This window comes from Alosa alosa, chromosome 18 (assembly GCF_017589495.1).
Source record: "Alosa alosa isolate M-15738 ecotype Scorff River chromosome 18, AALO_Geno_1.1, whole genome shotgun sequence".
Classification (NCBI taxonomy): domain Eukaryota; kingdom Metazoa; phylum Chordata; class Actinopteri; order Clupeiformes; family Clupeidae; genus Alosa; species Alosa alosa.
The window spans coordinates 16,943,309-16,963,173 of NC_063206.1; the positions used below are offsets into that span (position 1 = coordinate 16,943,309).

General features: G+C 42.3%; 1 protein-coding gene across 1 annotated transcript in view; it reads left to right on the plus strand.

Moving 5' to 3' along the window:
- The first annotated feature begins 2,136 nt into the window (after positions 1-2,136).
- The window catches only part of slc35f3b (solute carrier family 35 member F3b), a 71,023-nt gene continuing 53,294 nt past the window's right edge, over positions 2,137-19,865 (plus strand). Inside the window, exons 1-2 of the mRNA XM_048269430.1 lie at positions 2,137-2,359; positions 3,700-3,914. Coding sequence (XP_048125387.1) covers positions 2,178-2,359; positions 3,700-3,914 — 397 coding nt within the window. The 5' untranslated portion in view covers positions 2,137-2,177. The remainder of the gene's footprint in view (positions 2,360-3,699; positions 3,915-19,865) is intronic.

The window sequence follows — 19,865 nt, forward strand, 5'->3', positions numbered from 1 at the left end:
CACTTAAAATTTCTCCTATTTTTAGAGGCGAGAAGGGTAGCTTGAAGGGTCCTGAGTGCTCCTCATTTAATTTGATCAGCAGGATGAAAACGTAAGAAAACAGAATTTTAAAATGGTCCACCAGGAATTGAGAGAGGACTTGCTGTCCTCCACCATCGATCATCTTTCCCATGTTCTTGGCCCTTCTGTCTAAAACATGCCCCCATGAACCTTTCATGACACACATCTCCCTTAATTAGCCACACACATTACTATGATGTGCCTCGGTTCTTCTTATTTGTAGAGATGTTCTGATGCAGGGTGCCTCGGTTCTTCTTATTTGTAGAGATGTTCTGATGCAGGGTCCCTCGGTTCTTCTTATTAGTAGAGATGTTCTGATACGGGGTGCCTCGGTTCTTCTTATTTGTAGAGATGTTCTGATGCAGGGTGCCTCGTCTCCATTTGTTGCTCCAGATTGCTGCACTTACTCCCACCTCTCCTCTGGTTTGCTCATTTACATCAGGAGTTTGAGCTCTCTACACTCTCTATTTCTCACTCTCTCTCTCTCTCTCTTTCCTTCTTTCTGTCTCTCTTTCTCCAGCATTCCTTCTGAAACCCTCGCAATAATCCCTCCACCTCAGCTAATCCTTATCACACCCACAGCTTTCCCGTTCCTCCTCTCCCGTTTCCCCCACAGCTCTGGATCGTCCCTCCCCTGTCCTGCTCTGCTTATCGTTCCTCCGCCTCGTCCTCCATCCTCCCTGTCTGTCCACAGCCTCTATGTCGCTCAGCCACTGGCCGCCTCTAAGCGTTGTTAACCCCTTGGGCTGAGCGGTTACTGGCTGTGCCAAGCATTTGGACCTCGCCGCGGCAACGCAGGCCACAGCGATGAGTCCTTCCCGAAGGACACATGTAGGGGTAAGGTAGCAATAGTGGAGGAGTGTGCCCATGGAGGACAATTAGGAGGACGGATATGGCATTCTGCAGACACCTGGCCACCTGCGGCTGGGGTGACTTTCATTAGACCACTTTATCTGGGTCCGGAGGTGAAGAGAAAGGAGTTTTTCCCCCTGGGGTTTGTGGCAGTGCTCACGTTGTGTCTGTGTGATGAGAAGCTGCAGTGCTGGCCTGAAAACAGGAGCGATTGGTGCAGGCAAATAACCAATACATCTAAAAATAGCCTTGACCGCGCTCTCATTTAGAGCTCAGAGCCCCTGAGTGTCTACAGAATAATGGTCCCTTTTCTGTGGTTTGGTCACTTGCTGGCCACCATACATCTGAGCAAGTGACAGCAGGGTAACAGACACAAACAAACACACACACACACTGACTGTCCTTCCCTTCATCCTTCCTTGTGACTGATATCCCAACCATACACATACACACACACACACACACACACACACACACACACACACACACACACACACACACACACACACACACACACACACACGCACGTAGTCTCTCTACTGACCTCTGCACACACTCACACAAATACACGTACACATAGTCTCTCTCTCTCTCTCTCTCTCTCTCTCTCTCTCCTGGCCTGTCTGCAGTGCACTTTCATCTGCCACAATAGCACAGTGGCAGCCAGAAGGGAGGTTGTTTCAGTGACACAATGCCAGAGGGGTACATGAAAAGAGTAACTAAGCCAGTTCCGCTTTCCCCACTGTCACTCACTTTATCTCCTGCTTGCTTTCTCGTTATCTTGCATTATATATTGGACTCATCAGAAATACCATCCAAAAAGCCACTTCAAAATGTTTGTTCAAAGTTCAAAGTGTTTTGTTTTTATCGCTGTTCATTAAAAACGCCATCATTTAGCTGTGATGACCTCAACAATTTCACACAGCACACATACATCACAACACAGATTTAAAACAGATGCAGAACTACCATAGCCTATAAATATGCTGCATCTGACCTGAGCCTCCAAGGGTGTTTCAAGATGCCAGCGATTACAAGTGAGGAGAGAAATCATCTGGACCGATGCCAACAAAGCTTCTGTAAACGAGGCCGTCTAGTTTTGGACGCCACCGAAAATTCCGTTAGGTGGCGCTGTTGTAGTGCGCTGCGCATCCCCAAGTGTAGTGTGTAGAGCATATAGAGAGCGCAATAGTCCATCTGTGTTCCAGTATGCAAATGTCACGGCTTGCTTCTGTGTATGAGAGTGAGTGAGTGAGTGTGTGTGTATGAGGGAGTCGCTGGTAGTATTATGTTCTCGCTCGTCGTGGATTTGCTGTAGCGGGTGCGCTCGGCCCCTTTCCTTGGGGATAATGTATGGCGATGGAGAGGGCACCATATGGGACCGCGTCGGACGACCCCGGCGGGACTGCATGTGTTACCTCGGACCTCCGACTACTTTGATGCCCATGTAAGAATTTTTCTGAAACATTTTTAATACGTAAAAAAAAAACCTTTTTCATGTTTAAGTAGGCTATTACAGTGTCAACTTACAATATAATACTAAATTGCTTTGTAAAATATATATTTGAAAGGTGTTTCATTTTATGGAGGAGGTGCCTTTGTAATCATGTGTGTATAACAACTCTAAAATGTTCAGTAGATTTCACTGCATTAGGCTATTTGTCGCCAGTGAACGCTTGAGAACTGTCATTACAGTACAGTTTTACCTTAGCGGTATAACTTAAAATACGTACATTCATCTATAGGTAGGTCATTATTACGCACGGATTTGGCGCGTAACCAATCTCTCTTTCAAGGTTCAGTGGGACGAGATTAGGAGAGGAATGGGAGTTACTGATGCTGTATTTGAAAAAAAGTGCATGCTTGTGGTGCAAATATCAGCAATAGGCAAATTTTAAAGGAACCATAAAATTACTGTCGATCTGAATAGATTACATGACGCACATTACCAGGTCTTTGTAATACACAGGTGGTTGAATAGGCAGGATCCGCATGAAAGCCAGTTAGCAGAACAGCAAGAAACGTTTAATAAAGAACTTTGGTTTCCATTTCACATTTGTGTTTTATACGTTTACAAGCATTACAGCCAATGGAAACCAATACTTTCATGGCGATGCTGTAAATTATGGCAGATCAAAAAATATGCCTTTTAGCTAGGTGGCAGCTTAACAAGAAATGGTGGATGGCCTTGCCTGGCACATGCAATTCAATTCCCCAGTGATAGCCTACTCGTTAGCCAGGGGAAATGGGTTATGGTTGCCTGTGCCAAAGCGTGGAGTGGTGGGTATGAGCTAGAGTAGGCTATTGGGCATGTTGGAAGGCACTGCCAGCTGAACCATGCGTACTTTTTTCTGTGCACTTCCATTCACCCATTTAATACATGACTTAACTTTTTCGTTGGCTAATGGGGACCACTACAACTGTACACGTACAGTAAACCAGTACTGTTGTCACTTTCTCTTAGCGTCTCATCCTGCGTGCCTCTGAAGCGCTGTGTTAGTGAAGGATGATTATCTCACTCCAGGGCTGTAGCCTGTGTTCAGCTAGGGAGAGGGGAAGCGAGGGAGATAAAGGGAGACCGTGGACATTGGCATTAGAAGTGAATAGCCTAAGCCATCGGGCAGTTCAGAGTATGCGTGTGTGTCTTCTGGACCTGACTACTTCTGTGCCCAGCTGACCTGCGTTGATGTAAGGAGAGGGTTTTACCGGAGAGCCACGCTGTGATCACCTGGTGCCCTCCGAACATCCGACCATCCATCACACAAACCTTTGTGTTTTATTTCTCAGCGGGATGCGGAGATCGCCCGATGTGAGTCCCAGACGGCTGTCCGACATCAGCCCGCAGCTCAGACAACTGAAATACCTGGTGGTGGACGAGGCTATCAAGGAGGACTTGAAAGCGTCCCGCTCAGTGGAGGACATCAACAGCGCGTCCATAGAGGAGCGGATCCTAAGAATCACCGGGTACTATGGGTACCAGCCGTGGAATGCAGTTTACAACAGTGAGTATGGCTGTCTCAGTCCGCCTAAGTCATTCATTAATGTATAAACACATTGAATCTAATCGAAACGTGTTAGGCTACATTACACAGTTTGGCTAAATGTGCACACTGCCAAATGGGAGGTAGTTTGTGTGCTGTTCAGATGAGGTAGCTGAGAGTGTTTTTTTGGTTCTCATTATGAGGGTGGCATTGTTGGGTAGGCTATACCTTCTTAGATCTGCCCACACAAATTGCCTCTTCAAAACCATGATGGCAAATCGCTGCTCTGTTTTGGTTTTCAAAATATGCATTATAAATGTCAGAAAGGGGCCCACAGAGTGAACAGGAGAGAAAGCACAGTGACAGCTGTTGCCTCCCAGTCAAGACCAATTCCCTTTATACTTTGCCTTTGTGCTTTTATAGTCTCTTCCGCTCATAATCATAGTGTCATTTGTCCCAGGTAAACTCCTAGGCTGACTAAACATCAATGTTTAGTCCAAGTCTCCTGCATGAAATGTGGATCTAGGTGTTGCGGTAGCTTGCACTTAAATTGTAGTCCTCTGACATTTCGGGATAATTCTCAGGATCTTTAGTCTTGTTTCAGCCTTTCTTGGAGCATCCTCCTCCCTTTGCATAATGGAACTATAGTGTAAAGTGCCACAAAGCATCAATCCATTGTGTGCTCTGCTGCACAACTACAAGATTGCCTGGGGGTGATTCTTTGTGTAACTGTGACTTAAAAGTTGGAAGCTGAATTGTAATGGACCTGAATACAGGAGTATAAGCTGATCTTGCACATGGTGGAGAACATTTTTTTCAAGTCAGACAGATCCATGAAAGTGAATGGTGTACAGTCTAGGTACTGCTGCAGTAATGGTGAGAAAGACAGACACAGAAAGGAAAAAATTCAGCAATATGTTGATCTTCATTTCCTGTTGTAATCCGTCTGATGGAATTGTGTTTAAAATGATTTAGCAGCCAAATGGTGGTGCACCATACTTCTGCTGTGTGGAGCCTTGTGGGAAGGCATATTTGCATGCAATTCCCCTAGCCTTTTTCTTTCTTAATTTCCTTGTGCAATCACAAAGCTGCTACCCATGGTGTGCATTTAGAGTGCAAGCAGCCATGAAACGAGTCCCCCTGTATCAGGCTACAGTGAGCAAACGAGGCAGGAGCGCAGCACTTTACTGGAGACGTGGAGAGCCACTCGTCAGCAGGGAGAGGGAGAACTCCACAACCCATATGCACAAGTATGGTCATGACAAGACAGTGAAAAGTTACTGGGAGAGAGAGAGACAGAGAGAGAGAGAGAGAGAGAGAGAGAGAGAGAGAGAGAGAGAGAGAGAGAGAGGAAAAGAGAATTTCTATCTATGTCCCCCAGCAGGGTATTCAAGTCCTTACACACCACACAGATTGATTAGGTTGTCCCTGTTGGCTCACTAGCTGTCAGCTCTTTTTCTGGGCGAGCTGGAGAACATCAAAACATTTCTCTTTTCAGTAAGGCCGCTGTCAGCCAAAATCTCCCACCCTCTCATAAGTGGTTGCTACGCCACACCAAAATAGCAGAACGTGCACATATACACAGCAGGCTTTTGTGTAAACATACCAGGGCTCGTGAATGCTCTTTGTGAGTGTGTGTGTGTGTGTGTGTGTCCGTGTCTGTGTGTCTGAGAATCTGAGAACCATTGCCCTTCAGGCAACGTGTCCCCTTTTTTCCTGGCCAATTCTGCATGTGAGAAGACAACCCAGACAGTTAGACCCAGGTGAGGAGACTGCCAGTGCCAGTGTCTAAAGGGGCTGCCACTTGGCTGCTATAAACTTGTCCATTCTGGGAATCTGTGTAAGTAGACATGATGTGTTGTTGGTACAGCATGTTTAGTTTTACATCGGCTTACTATGTTTATTTCACTGTGCCTGTTACCAACCCCCCCTTACCCCAAAACACACACACAATGAATACACTTGACAGCACAGAGCAAACATGCTCACTCTGAAATGCATTGTAAATGTTTCAGCCTGACATTCCTGGCAGGTTAAGTGTTCATCTTAATTCAGGACTGAAACTAATATAGACAATTCACATTCACTGTCACTCTGTGATTATGTGAAATATCCCAAGCAAGATAGTTTAGAAATGCTTTTGACATTACAGACAAAGTGCACTGCTGTGGATAAGGCTTTGGGATTATTTATGCTATATGGTCAATAATTCAGTGGTGCTTTTGAATTAAGACTTACACAGTGGCCCTTCTTACGCAAGGGGAATCAAAGCTAACAATCTCTCTTACATGCTGACTTCAGAATGACTGATAAAGATGACCTCCGTAGTAGATGTGCACTTGTAGACTATTCAATACTAATTAGTTAGTAAACCTGGCTATGAAAATAAATATGAGAGAAGGGTTTGCTGTAGTTAATATGAGTATCGTTATGTAATGCCATTTAATGTTTATATTCTGAATTTTAATATGAAATAGAGCCACTCACTGGAGCATGCCAATTTCACATCTTTAACTTCTACCCTCCTGTGTGGTTGGACATCAAAGCTGTCAAGGATGTCATTTGAATCAATACAACAAAGCCTGACCACATACTGCCTTGAAGCCCCCTGCTGCACAAAATTGGCACTATGACACATGTCCATGTCACAAATAACACACACTCAAATGAACTTCACAGGCAAAGGAACAATAGTGTAGTGATACAGCAGAGATGGAGATGTAGTAGGCTGTGATGGAGGGGTATGCTCATGTAAGAAGTCTACAGCACCAAAAGTTTTTAGGGAATGCACCAAAAGTATTTTAGGGAATGATATTATAGCTTGTCAGCTGTAATTTAATGTAATGTAATGTGTTAAATAAGTTGTTAAATGAGACCATCTGCTCCTTTGTTAAACATTCATCTGTGTACACTCAAGCCCATCCACCATATAACACAGTTTAAGACTAACTATGCAAAATCCCATTGCAAACATATATGTTTCATAGCTCCTGGATAGCTGTGTGTGTGGGGGGGGGGTGGGGGAATAAACAAGCCGCATCAAATTAATATTGACTTTGTTGAGGCTCTGTGAATCTGATTCGATCTGATGGTACATGACCATGAGATGCTACAGTATATGAAAAAAACAGCCCCTCCATCAGTGCAGAGCACAGACTTTTCAATCCAGAGCACCATGGAGATACAGCCCAAACACACCCAAACAATATTACATTTTCAGACAGAACAAACAAAGAGCAACTGCCATTTCATTTCATTTTCTCCCATCCAGTCACCTGCCTTCATCCTGTGTTATAGCTGATAGTTGTGGGCAGTAAGCACCATGGAGAGGTTCCACAGGGATCCCATCCAAGCACTAAATCATTGAAGATCAGTAATGGAGACCCCAGCAGGGTCACTCACATTACACTCTGCTTGTTTTAGTTTTTTTTTCAGGAAGATCCAAGAAACAAGTTTGACATTTAATATTAAACTCTCTTCATGACAGTTGCATGCCACTCATTGAACCACTCTCCCCCTGTAGAAGCACACACACACACACACACACACACACACACACACACACACACACACACACACACACACATACACATACGCACACACACACACACACACACACACATACACACACACACACACACTCACACACACACACTCACACACACACACATACACACACATTTGACCCCTCATCTTGCACCCTTGCACCCATTTACAGTAATGAGCTCCCAGCGCTGAATTCCTCCTTTTCACTTTTTTTTCCCTACATGACATGGCAGAGAGAGGGGTCTGTAGAAGTCCAACGCTGATCAATCAGGCAAAAGCTCTTCAGCAACATTTTCAATGATGTGCATTCGAAGGAACACATATGTGTGAGGAAACTGAAATAACAGCACCACTGTAATTGAGTCCTAATTGATATCAGCGGACAGATAAATGTGTTTGCTTTCCACAAGTTTGATCAGCCATCATATCATGGACATGATTAATAAGAATTATATGACTTTACAGTGAAAGGTTAACACACATTGGCACACATGACTACGCATTATGTGCATATCAGCAGAGAGAGAGAAAGAGAGAGAGAGAGATTGAGAGAGAGAGAGAGAGAGAGAGAGCACCACTGTGTTTATGCATACAAACCCACACAAAGACATGCACAGGTTTATCAAAGAACAGCAGCTGTTGTTGTTGCTTCTTGTCTTTGTGCTCACTCTCCCTTGTAATGGAAATAACTTCAATTCAATCTTGGCCTCAGTCCTTTCTTTTACTCTCTCTCTCTCTCTCTCTATTTTCTCCCACTATCCTCTTCTCCCTCCCCGCCACTCTGTCGTTAATTACCAGTTCCCGAACAATGACCTGGCTCTAGGTGTAATTAACCTGAGATACGCTGATGTAAGCCATTTCACCACTAATCACTGCCCCAGTTTGGGATGGACGAGGGCTGGCTTCAGGTAGCCCCCAAAGCCCACAGCCTGGCCACCACTCTCCGCTGATGAAAGACAGAGAGGTGGTGATCATTAAGATAACTGGACTCCTCTCTCTTTCTCTCTTTCTCTCTTTCTTTTTTCTCTCTCTCTCTTCTCACCTTTAGAGTTGTCACCCAGCATTCCAGAGGATTGACAGACAAAAGATTGTGGATCTACAGTGTACTGTAGATTTTAGTTGAGTGTTTAATGTAATAGTTGTCAGATTAGGACAGAAATTATTCAATGCATTTTCCCGTGGTTTGCGTCCCTCTCCTTCGTTCCTCTCTCTTATCTCTTCTCCTCTCCTCCCTCTCACACCCACACTCTCACACAACCTGTCATCACTCTGTGCACAGATGCTGCTGGCGCACAAACAAACAAACACACACACACACACACACACACACACACACACACAGTTGAGGTGCAGATGAGGGTGACAGCTCCACTCCATGAGCCCGTGAGAGAAGGAGAGTAGAACTCTGCAAGTGACAAGGCCTTTGCTGAAGGGGGCTAAAAGCGAAATGAGACCACATCAATGCTTATGTAAATTGTTGCATTTTTCGATTCACTCCTGGAAATATTAACAGCCGAGAGTGTTCTCAGCTGAGCAAATGTGGGCTGTTTAGTATGTTAATCAGAGACAACTAATAGCACATTTAGGATGTACATGTAAACAACTTATCACTGAAAAACTTGAAATTAATGTCGGCTACTGTAGGTAAACAAGAAAACTGTGATCACCCACACCTAGTGCTAAGATAAAGGGTTGTGATTGAGCACTGTTTTACAGTAAAACACAGTGTTTGCTTACCTTTCCTCTTCTCTGTGAAACTCCAGTCTCCACCACGACTGGGCTCTGGCCACGAAACAGTCTCTACCACGCCATGCTCTGAAAAAAAAACCTCTAAATAATTTATTTCTGTGCCACGTTACACTGCAATGTTGTGTTCCTCTCCTTCTCCTTCACCTCCCCTTCACTTTTTTAATGGTTCTTGTTTTTGTGTCTTTAAAAGAGAGAACATTTAGTCTTCCATGGTTCAGCAGACCAATAAGCTTTCTATTTTTAAAAAGCCAAAATGGTGTAAAGTGGGAGCAGATATGTATACAGTCACAAACCAAACACAATCGCACGTCTGGAAGAAAGGATGTAATTGATCGAAAGTGCAAACAACATCAGTGCACAACATGGTGCTCTCAAAGACAAGTTAATTACATTAGTTTAAGTTAATGGGCCCTAATTTAAATGGTGGCCAAAGTGAAAGGCCACAAATAAGCTAATTTAATTGCTTATTGCTAATTGCTAAATACATGGCTAAATTAAGTAGTTCATTTATAAAGTTAATTGTTGTTAATGTAAGTGGGACGCATGTGAAACACTGTAATGTTCAGTTGGTGACTACCACAAGCACGACTGTTCTGTCTTTACAGATTTATACTTAAACCGCAATATCTTCACACGTAGGCCTAGTTCATCATTATAGCTACAGTGCTAGTCCAAGAAGCCTCAGTCTGATTGCTGTGTGTACGGGTAGGTACTTTGTGATGAATGCGGAAGAGTTAAAGCCTACCACAAACACAGAGTAAAAGAGAGCTGAGGCTGAGATTTAGAAAGTTTTTCATGTGAGTTTCATTCATAGTCCAGCAAGGACTCCAGCAAACTCGTGTCAGGCAAATATGGAGCTACCCCCAAGACAATATGATAAGGGTTGTTGCCAGGGCATTGGCACACACATTTACTTGAAGAAACAAGAGCAGCACTATGGTGAGGCAAGAATGTGAACTATGAGAGATGTGGATGAAATGACTGACAGCATAATATCATTTTATGCATACTAGAAATCACTGCATGGCTGTCCTTGACTACGGTAAGGTCTATAAGACTGTTGTAGATGATGGACTTCAACAATAATACAGTTATATGGTCCAATTTAATCAAAGCCATTGTATGTAATTTAATCTACTCCAATGTGTAATAACCATGGAAACAAATCTCCTTCTTTAATTAAGTGTGATTGCAAAGCACACTTATTGTTCTTCTTAAGTTTTATTAAGTGTGCTTGCAAAGCACACTTATTGTTCTTCTTAAGTTTTATTATTATTTTTCCCGTCTCCCTAATTTTTTGTCAGCCCTAGCGCCTAGGCCCTTTGAGACAGAGACACCGTTCCAACTTTAAAACGTCCGGTCAGTACCGGTGTAAGTTGCTCGCGAAGATGACGTCAGGTGGGCGTGTCGTTCGTCCGCCATATTGGATTGAACAGAAAGCGAAACTACATTTTCACAGGTCACAAACTTGACGTACATTATCCTTGGACCAAGCCTCACAAAAGTTACCAGAAGGATTTTTGATTTTCGAAAGCGTTTTCCCGTCACAACCAAACGAAATCGGGCGGGAAGCTCCAAAACAGGAAGTCGTCCATATCTCAGGAACACTGTCACATATCGATACCAAATTTTGTATTTGAACTCGGGACTCCAATGTGAGGGTGCATAAGCTAAAAAAAAAAGAAAACATTCCAAAAGTTTCCTGCATTTGGCAAACCACTCACCCATATTTGGTATCACCTTCCACATTTGCAGTTGTACTGGTACATCTATCACAATGCCTTCCAAGTATGCACAATGTCTCTGGGCAGCCACAATGTCTCCAGGCAACCTTGCCCAATCATGAAATCCTTGCTCTGCCATGGGATAGTATGGACTTACAAACTGAAATGGTAAGGAGAACATTAGTTATTTATTGCTGACGTAGTACAGTTATTTTCACATTGACAGTATTCAAATTAAAATTTTCATTATTGTTAAATATTATGATGGGAGAGTATTATTAAAAATGTTACAAGTATGCAAATTCATATGTTTACGGGCATTTAGGTTCTACTGTGTTGTTTTGTTATAAAGACATGCAAGGCATTCTGGGCCGTAATGAACAGTGGTCGGCAGCACTCCATAGGCTACGTATTAATATGAATAGGTGTTAATAAACAGATATCTCTGTTACAAAAACGAGCTGGTAATCGCTCATTGAAGAGGGAACTATGATAAAAAGATTGATTTCCTAAAAGCATGGAGTTGACGAAAGAATAAGCAAGCAATGTCACGTTAATGTTAAATACATGTAGCCTACATCTGAACGCTAGGTGGCAACGTTGTAAGGAAGGTGCAAATATTGTGTAATTTATCATGGGAAATTATTGGAAATGTTATTTCTTGTTTATTCTAATTGCAAACCACACACATCCATTCGCAATCACACATACACTTTTAATACCTTGAAAAGACTCTCATTTTGTTTATTTGATGTTGCCTAGCAACGCAGCCTTCAGAGCAAAGATTCTAGAACATAGCTTCAGGGAGACAGGTTTTGAATTCGTGGCCAAGTACCTAAAATATCGGTTTCCATGTGTATGTGCTGGATGGTGTGCTTCCTTTATGAAAGTAAGTGTTTTATAGAGTTACAGACATAATGAATCATGTTGTAGTGGTCCACAAAAATGTGCCCCTTCTGTTATTAGAATGCTAAGCGGAGATTTAACATCATTCATTTCTTGTGTGGCTAGAAGCTAGCTAGCTATGTCATAGGGAGGAGATGTTGCTGTAACGTTATGGGATTTATGTTGCTTAGCGTAATGCCATGGTCATTTGATATGAGATGCTTGTACTCGTAACTTTGTCACTCGTAACTTTAGGACTCCTATTTTTTTTACTAAGAGTAATTCAGGAAGCATTTTAGCCCTAAAAGTAGCGCCTGAGTCTGTGACAGTTTAAGCGAGGACTCCTAATAAGACCGATTCACAAACAATGTTTTGTGGTGGCATTTCACGTCGCGATGTTTTGAAATGCATCTAACAATCACGAGGGAACAATTTTGCATTGTAGGCATAACTAAGGGATGCAGTAACACCACCAACAACAACCAAAACTAGCCTACTCATTGTTTACATGTACATTAAATGTAACGTTTCATTGTGAATCAAATTAAAAGATTCTCCTCTTTGCAAACGTTGGCATAGGCAGATTCATTTAATAATGTTGCTGCGTGAATCACGGTAAGCGCGAATGAAGTGGCCACTTCTTAATGGGACTCACTGTATGGAAGTAGGCTAAGTAAAATAGAGATGTTTAAAATAAGATAAAGTTAAAGTGAAGGATATGCCCGCTTGACAACGGCAGCGATAACTGGCCTTTGGCAATAGCAACCATCCATTTAGAACGACTGGCCTTCATAGCAACCAAGGATCTTAGCTGTGGTTCATGTAGCTACAGTATGCATGCAATGTGATGCAAAGTATAGAAAGGTGATGAAATATACAGAGACAGGTCAAGAAATATAGTGCAATGTAGACAGTAGTATACAGTTGATTTACAGAAGGTGGTTTAGAGTAATATGAAATAAATATAAATATGTGCAGTGTATTAGCAGTTATCTCATACAATAAGTAGAATAATGTATGTAGATGTAGCAGTAACATTATAATAGTAGAAATAATAATATAGATATATGCAGTGTATTAACAGAATATAATAAAACAGAATAAATATGGATATTCAATATGACAAATATATAACAGATATGTACATAACATACAGCTATGTGCAGTGTGGAAACAGTGTCATTGTAGTGCAGAAACAACATTATAAGAGTAGTAAGAAATATAGCTGCAAGCAGCAATGAGGGGGCCAAGCAGGTAGGCCGGAGTAACCATGGCAACGAAATGCTGTTAGTGTCAGACACCAAACAGGACGAGGACCACAAAAGCGTCACGTTAGAAAGTTTATTTAAGGGTTGGGGGTTACAGGGGTTTCAGGGGTTCGGGAGTTCCAAGGTCTGCGTGTGTGTTCCCCCAATAGCCGAAGCAGCAATGGCAGGAGCTGGATGATCCGGGAAGTCCTGGGGAAACACACACACAACAGCAATTGAAACGAAGCAGCAGTACAGTCAAGGGCTAGGCTGTATTCGTAGAAGAGAGACGGAAGGCAGGTCAAGATTACCGGGGCTGGAGATCAAAGAAGTAGTCGAGCGGGTCTGGGTTCACAGGCAAAGAGTCAGAGTCGTTTTCCAAGACAGGCAGGTAACTGGTGCGGGTTTGCAGACGATCTGACAAAGGAGAGCTGAAAGACAGGGCTTTAAATACTGGGAGAGGTTAGTGGGTAATGCAGCGCAGCTGGCAGAGTAATTAGAGCAGAGCAGAGCAGGGACAGGTGGAGCTAGTTAGGCTTCAATCAGCGCGTGTTACCAGGCAGAGAGAGAGCTCATGACAGTTAGCTCAATGCTGCAATCAGACGTATGGCCATAAGCTGTCAAAGCAAGTTTCACGTCTAGCACGTCAAAAGTTACAAGGCAAAATGCATTTTTGCTAATTGCAGTGACCCTAGAGGTCAAAGGTCACAAAATATCTTCGGCATTCACCTGGTGGGGTCATGAGTCCATGTACCAAGTTTGGTTTTGATACATGCAACGATTGCTGAGATATGAGCTCACTTCCTGTTTGGCGGCTTCGCCACAAATTTCAATTGGATGTGACGGGCGAACGCTTCTATCAATTGTTACAGTATATATAGAATAAATGAAGTGACAAGGCATGGTCTGAAGATGGTCTGTGCCAATTTTGGTGAAGATCAGATGAAATTTGTGACCTGTGCGAAATTGTTGGTGTTTTTGATCAAATCAAATATGGCGGCCGAATAAATTATATTGATGTGACAAGTTGCCATCAGTTGACCTAAGGACCTTTCACAGTATTACCAGACACCACTAGTACAATTTAATTCTAAGCACAGCAGCAGCTACAGGCCAAAAGGCATGTTTGTGAAAATTACAGCGCCCCCTAGAGGTCAAAGGTCACCAATTCTTGAGGGTCCTCCTGATGGGGTCATGAGTCAATGTACCAAGTTTGGTTTTGATACATGCAAGGGTTGCTGAGATATGAGCTCACTTCCTGTTTGGCGGCTTTGCCGCAAATTTTGATTGGCTTTTACGGGCGAACGGTAATACTTCCGAAGACAAAAAGGGATAACTTTTGTGAGGCTTGGTCTGAAGATGATCTGTGTCAAATTTGGTGGGAATCAGAGAAAGTATGTGACCCCTGATACATTTTAAGTGTTTTTGATGAAATCCAAAATGGCGGAAAATCCATCATGGCGGAAAATGACGTCATAGGGTGCGTTGAACTCGGCTTGGTCCAAGGATTCCAACAATACCTGACTTTTGAAAATCGGACCAACAGGTCAAAAGTTACGTGCATGAACGCACATCCAACTTTGGCCTGTTGGTGGCGCTAGAGGGTTCGAGTTGCCGACATGAAACTTGGTGACATGAATCATGGGACCGTCCCCAATCAGTGTGCCAAATTTCCCAACTTTTTACCATACGGTTCTATGGGCTGCCATAGACTCCCATTGCATATAATAATAATAGGAAAACGTAGAAACACAATGAGGTCCTCGCAGCTTCACTGCTTGGCCCCCAATAACGTAGAAACACAATGAGGTCCTCGCAGCTTCGCTGCTTGGCCCCCAATAAGAAAACTAACAAACACAATGGGTGCCTTCGCAGCTTCGCTGCTTGGCCCCCAATAAGTCTATGTGCAGGATGAATAGTATAAAGATCAGTAGAATAACTATGTATAAATGTAATTACAGTAGGCCTATGTACATTTGTAAATAAATAGAAAACTATGGGTGAGAGGGATACATTTATTTTATTTAATCGTAAAAGTAAATTGCATTCAATTAAATTGCAATTAAAAATCTTTCCAGTAGGCTTTAATGTCACGCAAAAAGTACAACCAAAGCTGAGCTTGATCAACTAGAACGTCTAAAGAACCAGAACTTGAGTGTAGTTTTTTGCTGGGTCCCAGGCCATGTTGGTCTGAGGGGAAATGAGAACGTGGACAGTGCTGATAAGTAAGCCCTCAATGAAGAAGTCACAGAATGTCAAATCCCTGCCCCAGACCTTAAACCTATACTGAACTCTTACATCTCAGATAAGTGGCAATCTGAATGGGATTAATGTACCAACAACAAGCAAGGAATGTGAATTTTGGCACATTTTCATGATCCACTGGTGGTTATGGGCCACACAAAATACGGTGTTGCTAAAATTACTCCTATTGTGGCTATTAGAGACATGCGTTCATGAGTATCCAGCTACATTCAATGAGTTAAGTAAAATACATTCACACACACAAAAAAAACATCACTAATGTTGTGGACATTCCTTTATTCTGAGATACATCAATAGGCTCTCAAAACAATCCCAAACAGACAAAAGGTCTTTATAGAGCAAATCCATATAGATTATTTGTCAAATAAACCAGTAAAACAGAATTAGGGGATGGAATATAAAACATTCACACTCATAGCTCATATTTTTAAAATAAATCAGTGAAAAAGTATCCTGACAAACAAGCAGCATTTTAATGCCTTAGCGTATGTCACTGTCTGCTCTCGCAGCCCATCACTGGTATTGTCATCTTTGACTGACATAGGCTCAGTTCCTGGTGTCCTAAGCTGCTCACTGAAAAAAATAACACTAAAGCATTACATCTCTTTTCACCTCTATGCGGATGACTCACAGCTGTACTTGCCTCTAAAATCTAGGGACTCCATACAATCTTTTCTGGTCTGTCTTGAAGACATCAGAAATTGGATGGCTAACAACTTCCTCCAGCTAAATAGTGACAAGGCAGAAGTCATCATTTTTGGTCCTCCCAAGGCAAGATGCATTGTAGTGCAAAACTTAGGTCACCTCACCCCATCTGTCAAACCCTATGCCAGAAACCTGGGTGTCATTCTTGACTCCGAACTCTGCTTTGACAAACAGATTAGCTCTGTTGTCAAAAATAGATTTTACCAGCTCAGAATGATCTCCCGCCTCAAATCTTTCCTATCTCACAATGACCTTGAGAAAGTTATCCATGCCTTTATTACATCACGGCTGGATTATTGCAATTCCCTCTACCTTGGCCTCCCCTGATCCTCACTTAGACATCTGCAGTTGGTCCAAAACGCAGCTGTGCGTCTTCTAACTGGCACCAGGAGGCGTGAGCACATCTCCCCCATGCTGGCCTCCACTGGCTCCCAGTTCTTTTTAGGATTCAGTTTAAAGTTTTATTATTTGTTTTTAAAGGACAAGTTCGGTATTTTACACTTAAAGCCCTGTTTTCAGATAGTTTATGATTAAATAGAATGTTTAAGATTGAAATTTGGACACATGCTGCTGTCCTGAGAATTTTCGGTTTCTGTGGTAGCGCCCCCCCTCCTCCAGAACGCTGCATAGGTGCACTGGAACAATCCTTCCTAAAACGCATTAAACTTTCGTTTACAAAGACGTGAAACTCACCGAGTGGTCAGGGGTGTTCGCTGATATGCTCACATAAAAATCGCTGCAAAAGATGCTTTCCAACAGGTGTTTACCATTGTAAAACTGTGGAGCTATTTTTCCAAACGCCTCACACCCGTGCATTCTTCCGTTGAGAGCTTGAATAATAGACGCTCCAGCCCAGTTGGTGGCGATAATGCACCTTACACCGTCTTGCCAATTACAAGCAAACCACTGGCATTTCATTGAATACACAGAAGAAGCAGAAGATCGCAGAAGATGATTTTGTCAGCAGAAGATGATTTTGTACGTTTACTATTTTTTTGGCTGTGGAACTTTCATGATGAAAACGTAATGATTCACGTAGGCTATCATTCACATCGTGCAAGTTCCAAGACATTTTAGCATTAGCCATGGTTGGACGTGACAATAATTTGGATAGCGTAGTAGCCATAGGTAGTAGCCTACGATACCGCGACTGCATAAGACTACAGAAAGAATACAAACAACCCAATATCCTTTTCCGGCAGCGGAGTAATACCCGTACCTCACAGCACATCCAATACAAGTCAATGGAGTTGGACAAAAACTACGATAAAACCTGTTGGAAAGAATCTTTTGCAGTGATTTTTGTGTGAGCATATCAGTGAACACCCCTGACCACTCGGTGAGTTTCACGTCTTTGTAAACGAAAGTTTAATGCGTTTTAGGAAGGATTGTTCCAGTGCACCTATGCAGCGTTCTGGAGGAGGGGGCGCTACCACAGAAACCGAAAATTCTCAGGACAGCAGCATGTGTCCAAATTTCAATCTTAAACGTTCTATTTAATCATAAACTATCTGAAAACAGGGCTTTAAGTGTAAAATACCGAACTTGTCCTTTAAGGCACTTAATGGACTGGCCCCAATATACATCACTGACCTTGTACAGCCCTACTCAGTTCAAAGGTCCCTGAGATCCTCAAATAAAGGGCTTCTGCATGTGCCGCGCTCACAGCTCAAACAGAGTGGTGATAGAGCTTTTGCAGTTGCTGCTCCACGTCTGTGGACTCCCCCTGGATATTAGATCTGTCCCCTCCATTTCTGCCTTCAAATCAAGGCTAAAGACCCACTTTTACTCCCTGGCATTCCTTGTTCCCTAACCCTGTACTTCTGCTCATCCTACTGTATGTATTTCTGTGTTGTGTGCCCTGATGATATTGAATGTTTCCTTGTATTCATGTTTTATTGAATTATTGACTATTGGTCCAATGTGTTTTTCTGTATTATTTGTCTTTTTAGTTATCCACTGTACAGCACTTTGGTCAGTTTATGCTGTGTTTAAATGTGCTTTATAAATTACATTTACTTACTTACTTTACTTACTTACTTACTTACTTACTTACACTCATTCATTACACTTAGTGTAATACCACTCAGGCTTCTAGACTGGCTTCTAGAAAGTTCTGGGGACATGATCACATGTTAAGATATTATTTTAAGTTAATTTTAAACAGAAGGAAACCATCTTTAATTAAACAGATGTGTGGTGAAATTCCACAAAATATTAGCTAACCACTAATGTGATGAGCAACTAATGTATAATTTAGCCACTTTGATGTATTATTTATCAGCTTACTGCTTCCAACCATGCTTTTTGAATAACATTAAAACATACAGATGAATCTGTCTGCTCGGTCTGTAGAAACTGTTATGCAGTAACTGAATCCTTTTGCAGATCTCAGCATCTTGCCCCCACAATGGCTGTATGAATAGCTCATTAGCACTACACATAGTTCTAATGAGCTAGTTGTCCACTGGGCAATAATGATTTCTGATGAGGCCAAGGAAGGAAACAGAGAGTAGTTATCCTATATAACTTTCATTGATTGTAGGGGTATCAAGCCAATAGACCCTGGCATCATCGTTCAACATCATGTCTCGTTGCACATTCTAGTCAGATTTTGCTTGTTTCAAGCACAAAAACAATTGATCTGTTTTAGGATAATCGTGGGCATCTCCCAATCAGCTTTAAAGACTTCTCTTGTATCATCAGTATTATCTTGCAAGAAAAGGTTTGATTGTTCATTCATTTCTCTCTTTTTGTTGCTCCTTTTCCTCTAAAGTGCAGTGTACATCACGCCGATGGTAGGACGTGTGCAGCCCAAATCAGTGCTGAGTGCGCAGCACCGTTGACACAGATGGAACTCTGTCGGCTTGGTTGTGAATCTGCCTCCGAGCCGTCGAGAAAAAGGTTGCTCTGATTGACTGTTTAGCTTTCCTACCTACCAAGAAGCACAGGAGATATTTGCTTGAGAGGCAATTGTGGTAGTTAGTGTTTTGCCTCTGGATGACTAGATCTTATACAGCTGAATACAACTGTTTCCTTCTGTCTCCTCTTTCTTCCACAACCAAAAGACCCAACCCTTACAAAAATAACTGCAGTTATGGGACACAAAAATGCAGTTATACTGCGTTTTCTCTGAAGTAGTTCATGCCCAAAATACTGCATTCTTGCATTTAAACAATTTGCAATTTGAGAAATTGCAACCTGAAAATTGACACTCAAAAAACAGCAATTTTGAAACTGAGTTTTTTGTAAGGGAGGACCCAGTGCCATTTGCAAATCATTATCAAACATTTTCAAACATACATATCAAACATACTGTACTCTTGGTTTAGTTTGATAATGATTGAAACTATCTGCAGTGAGCAAGAGTAATATAAAAAAAATGCAGAGGAAGCACTGCTTTGCTTATGTTTTATATATTCACGCCTTTGTATTTCCACATATTGCACAGAACAAGAATTTGCATTCTAGATGTCCATGGACAGTAGTATATGCAGTGTGTTGTAGCATTATTTCTTTCACCACACAGAGGCAATGCAAGGTGACTGAAGAGACAGCATTGCAGCTAGTGCTTTTGAAGTCACTTAGGTGTGTGCTTGGCTTTAGACCTTTCACACTCCTATGCAGAGGGCATATCTGTCAATTCTGTATACCACCAGTCCTAACAAGTCATTGTTTTACTGACAGTCCACACACTGATACATTTACATTGGATGTGTGCCTGCATTAAGTTTATTACACAAGCTTGTGCATAATCCTACGCTGATGATGTTATTGTGGGTAGGGGTCAAAAGTTCAAGGCTGTTTAAACAGTTGTTCTATTTCAAAACACGGTGGAGCTGCTGAAAGGG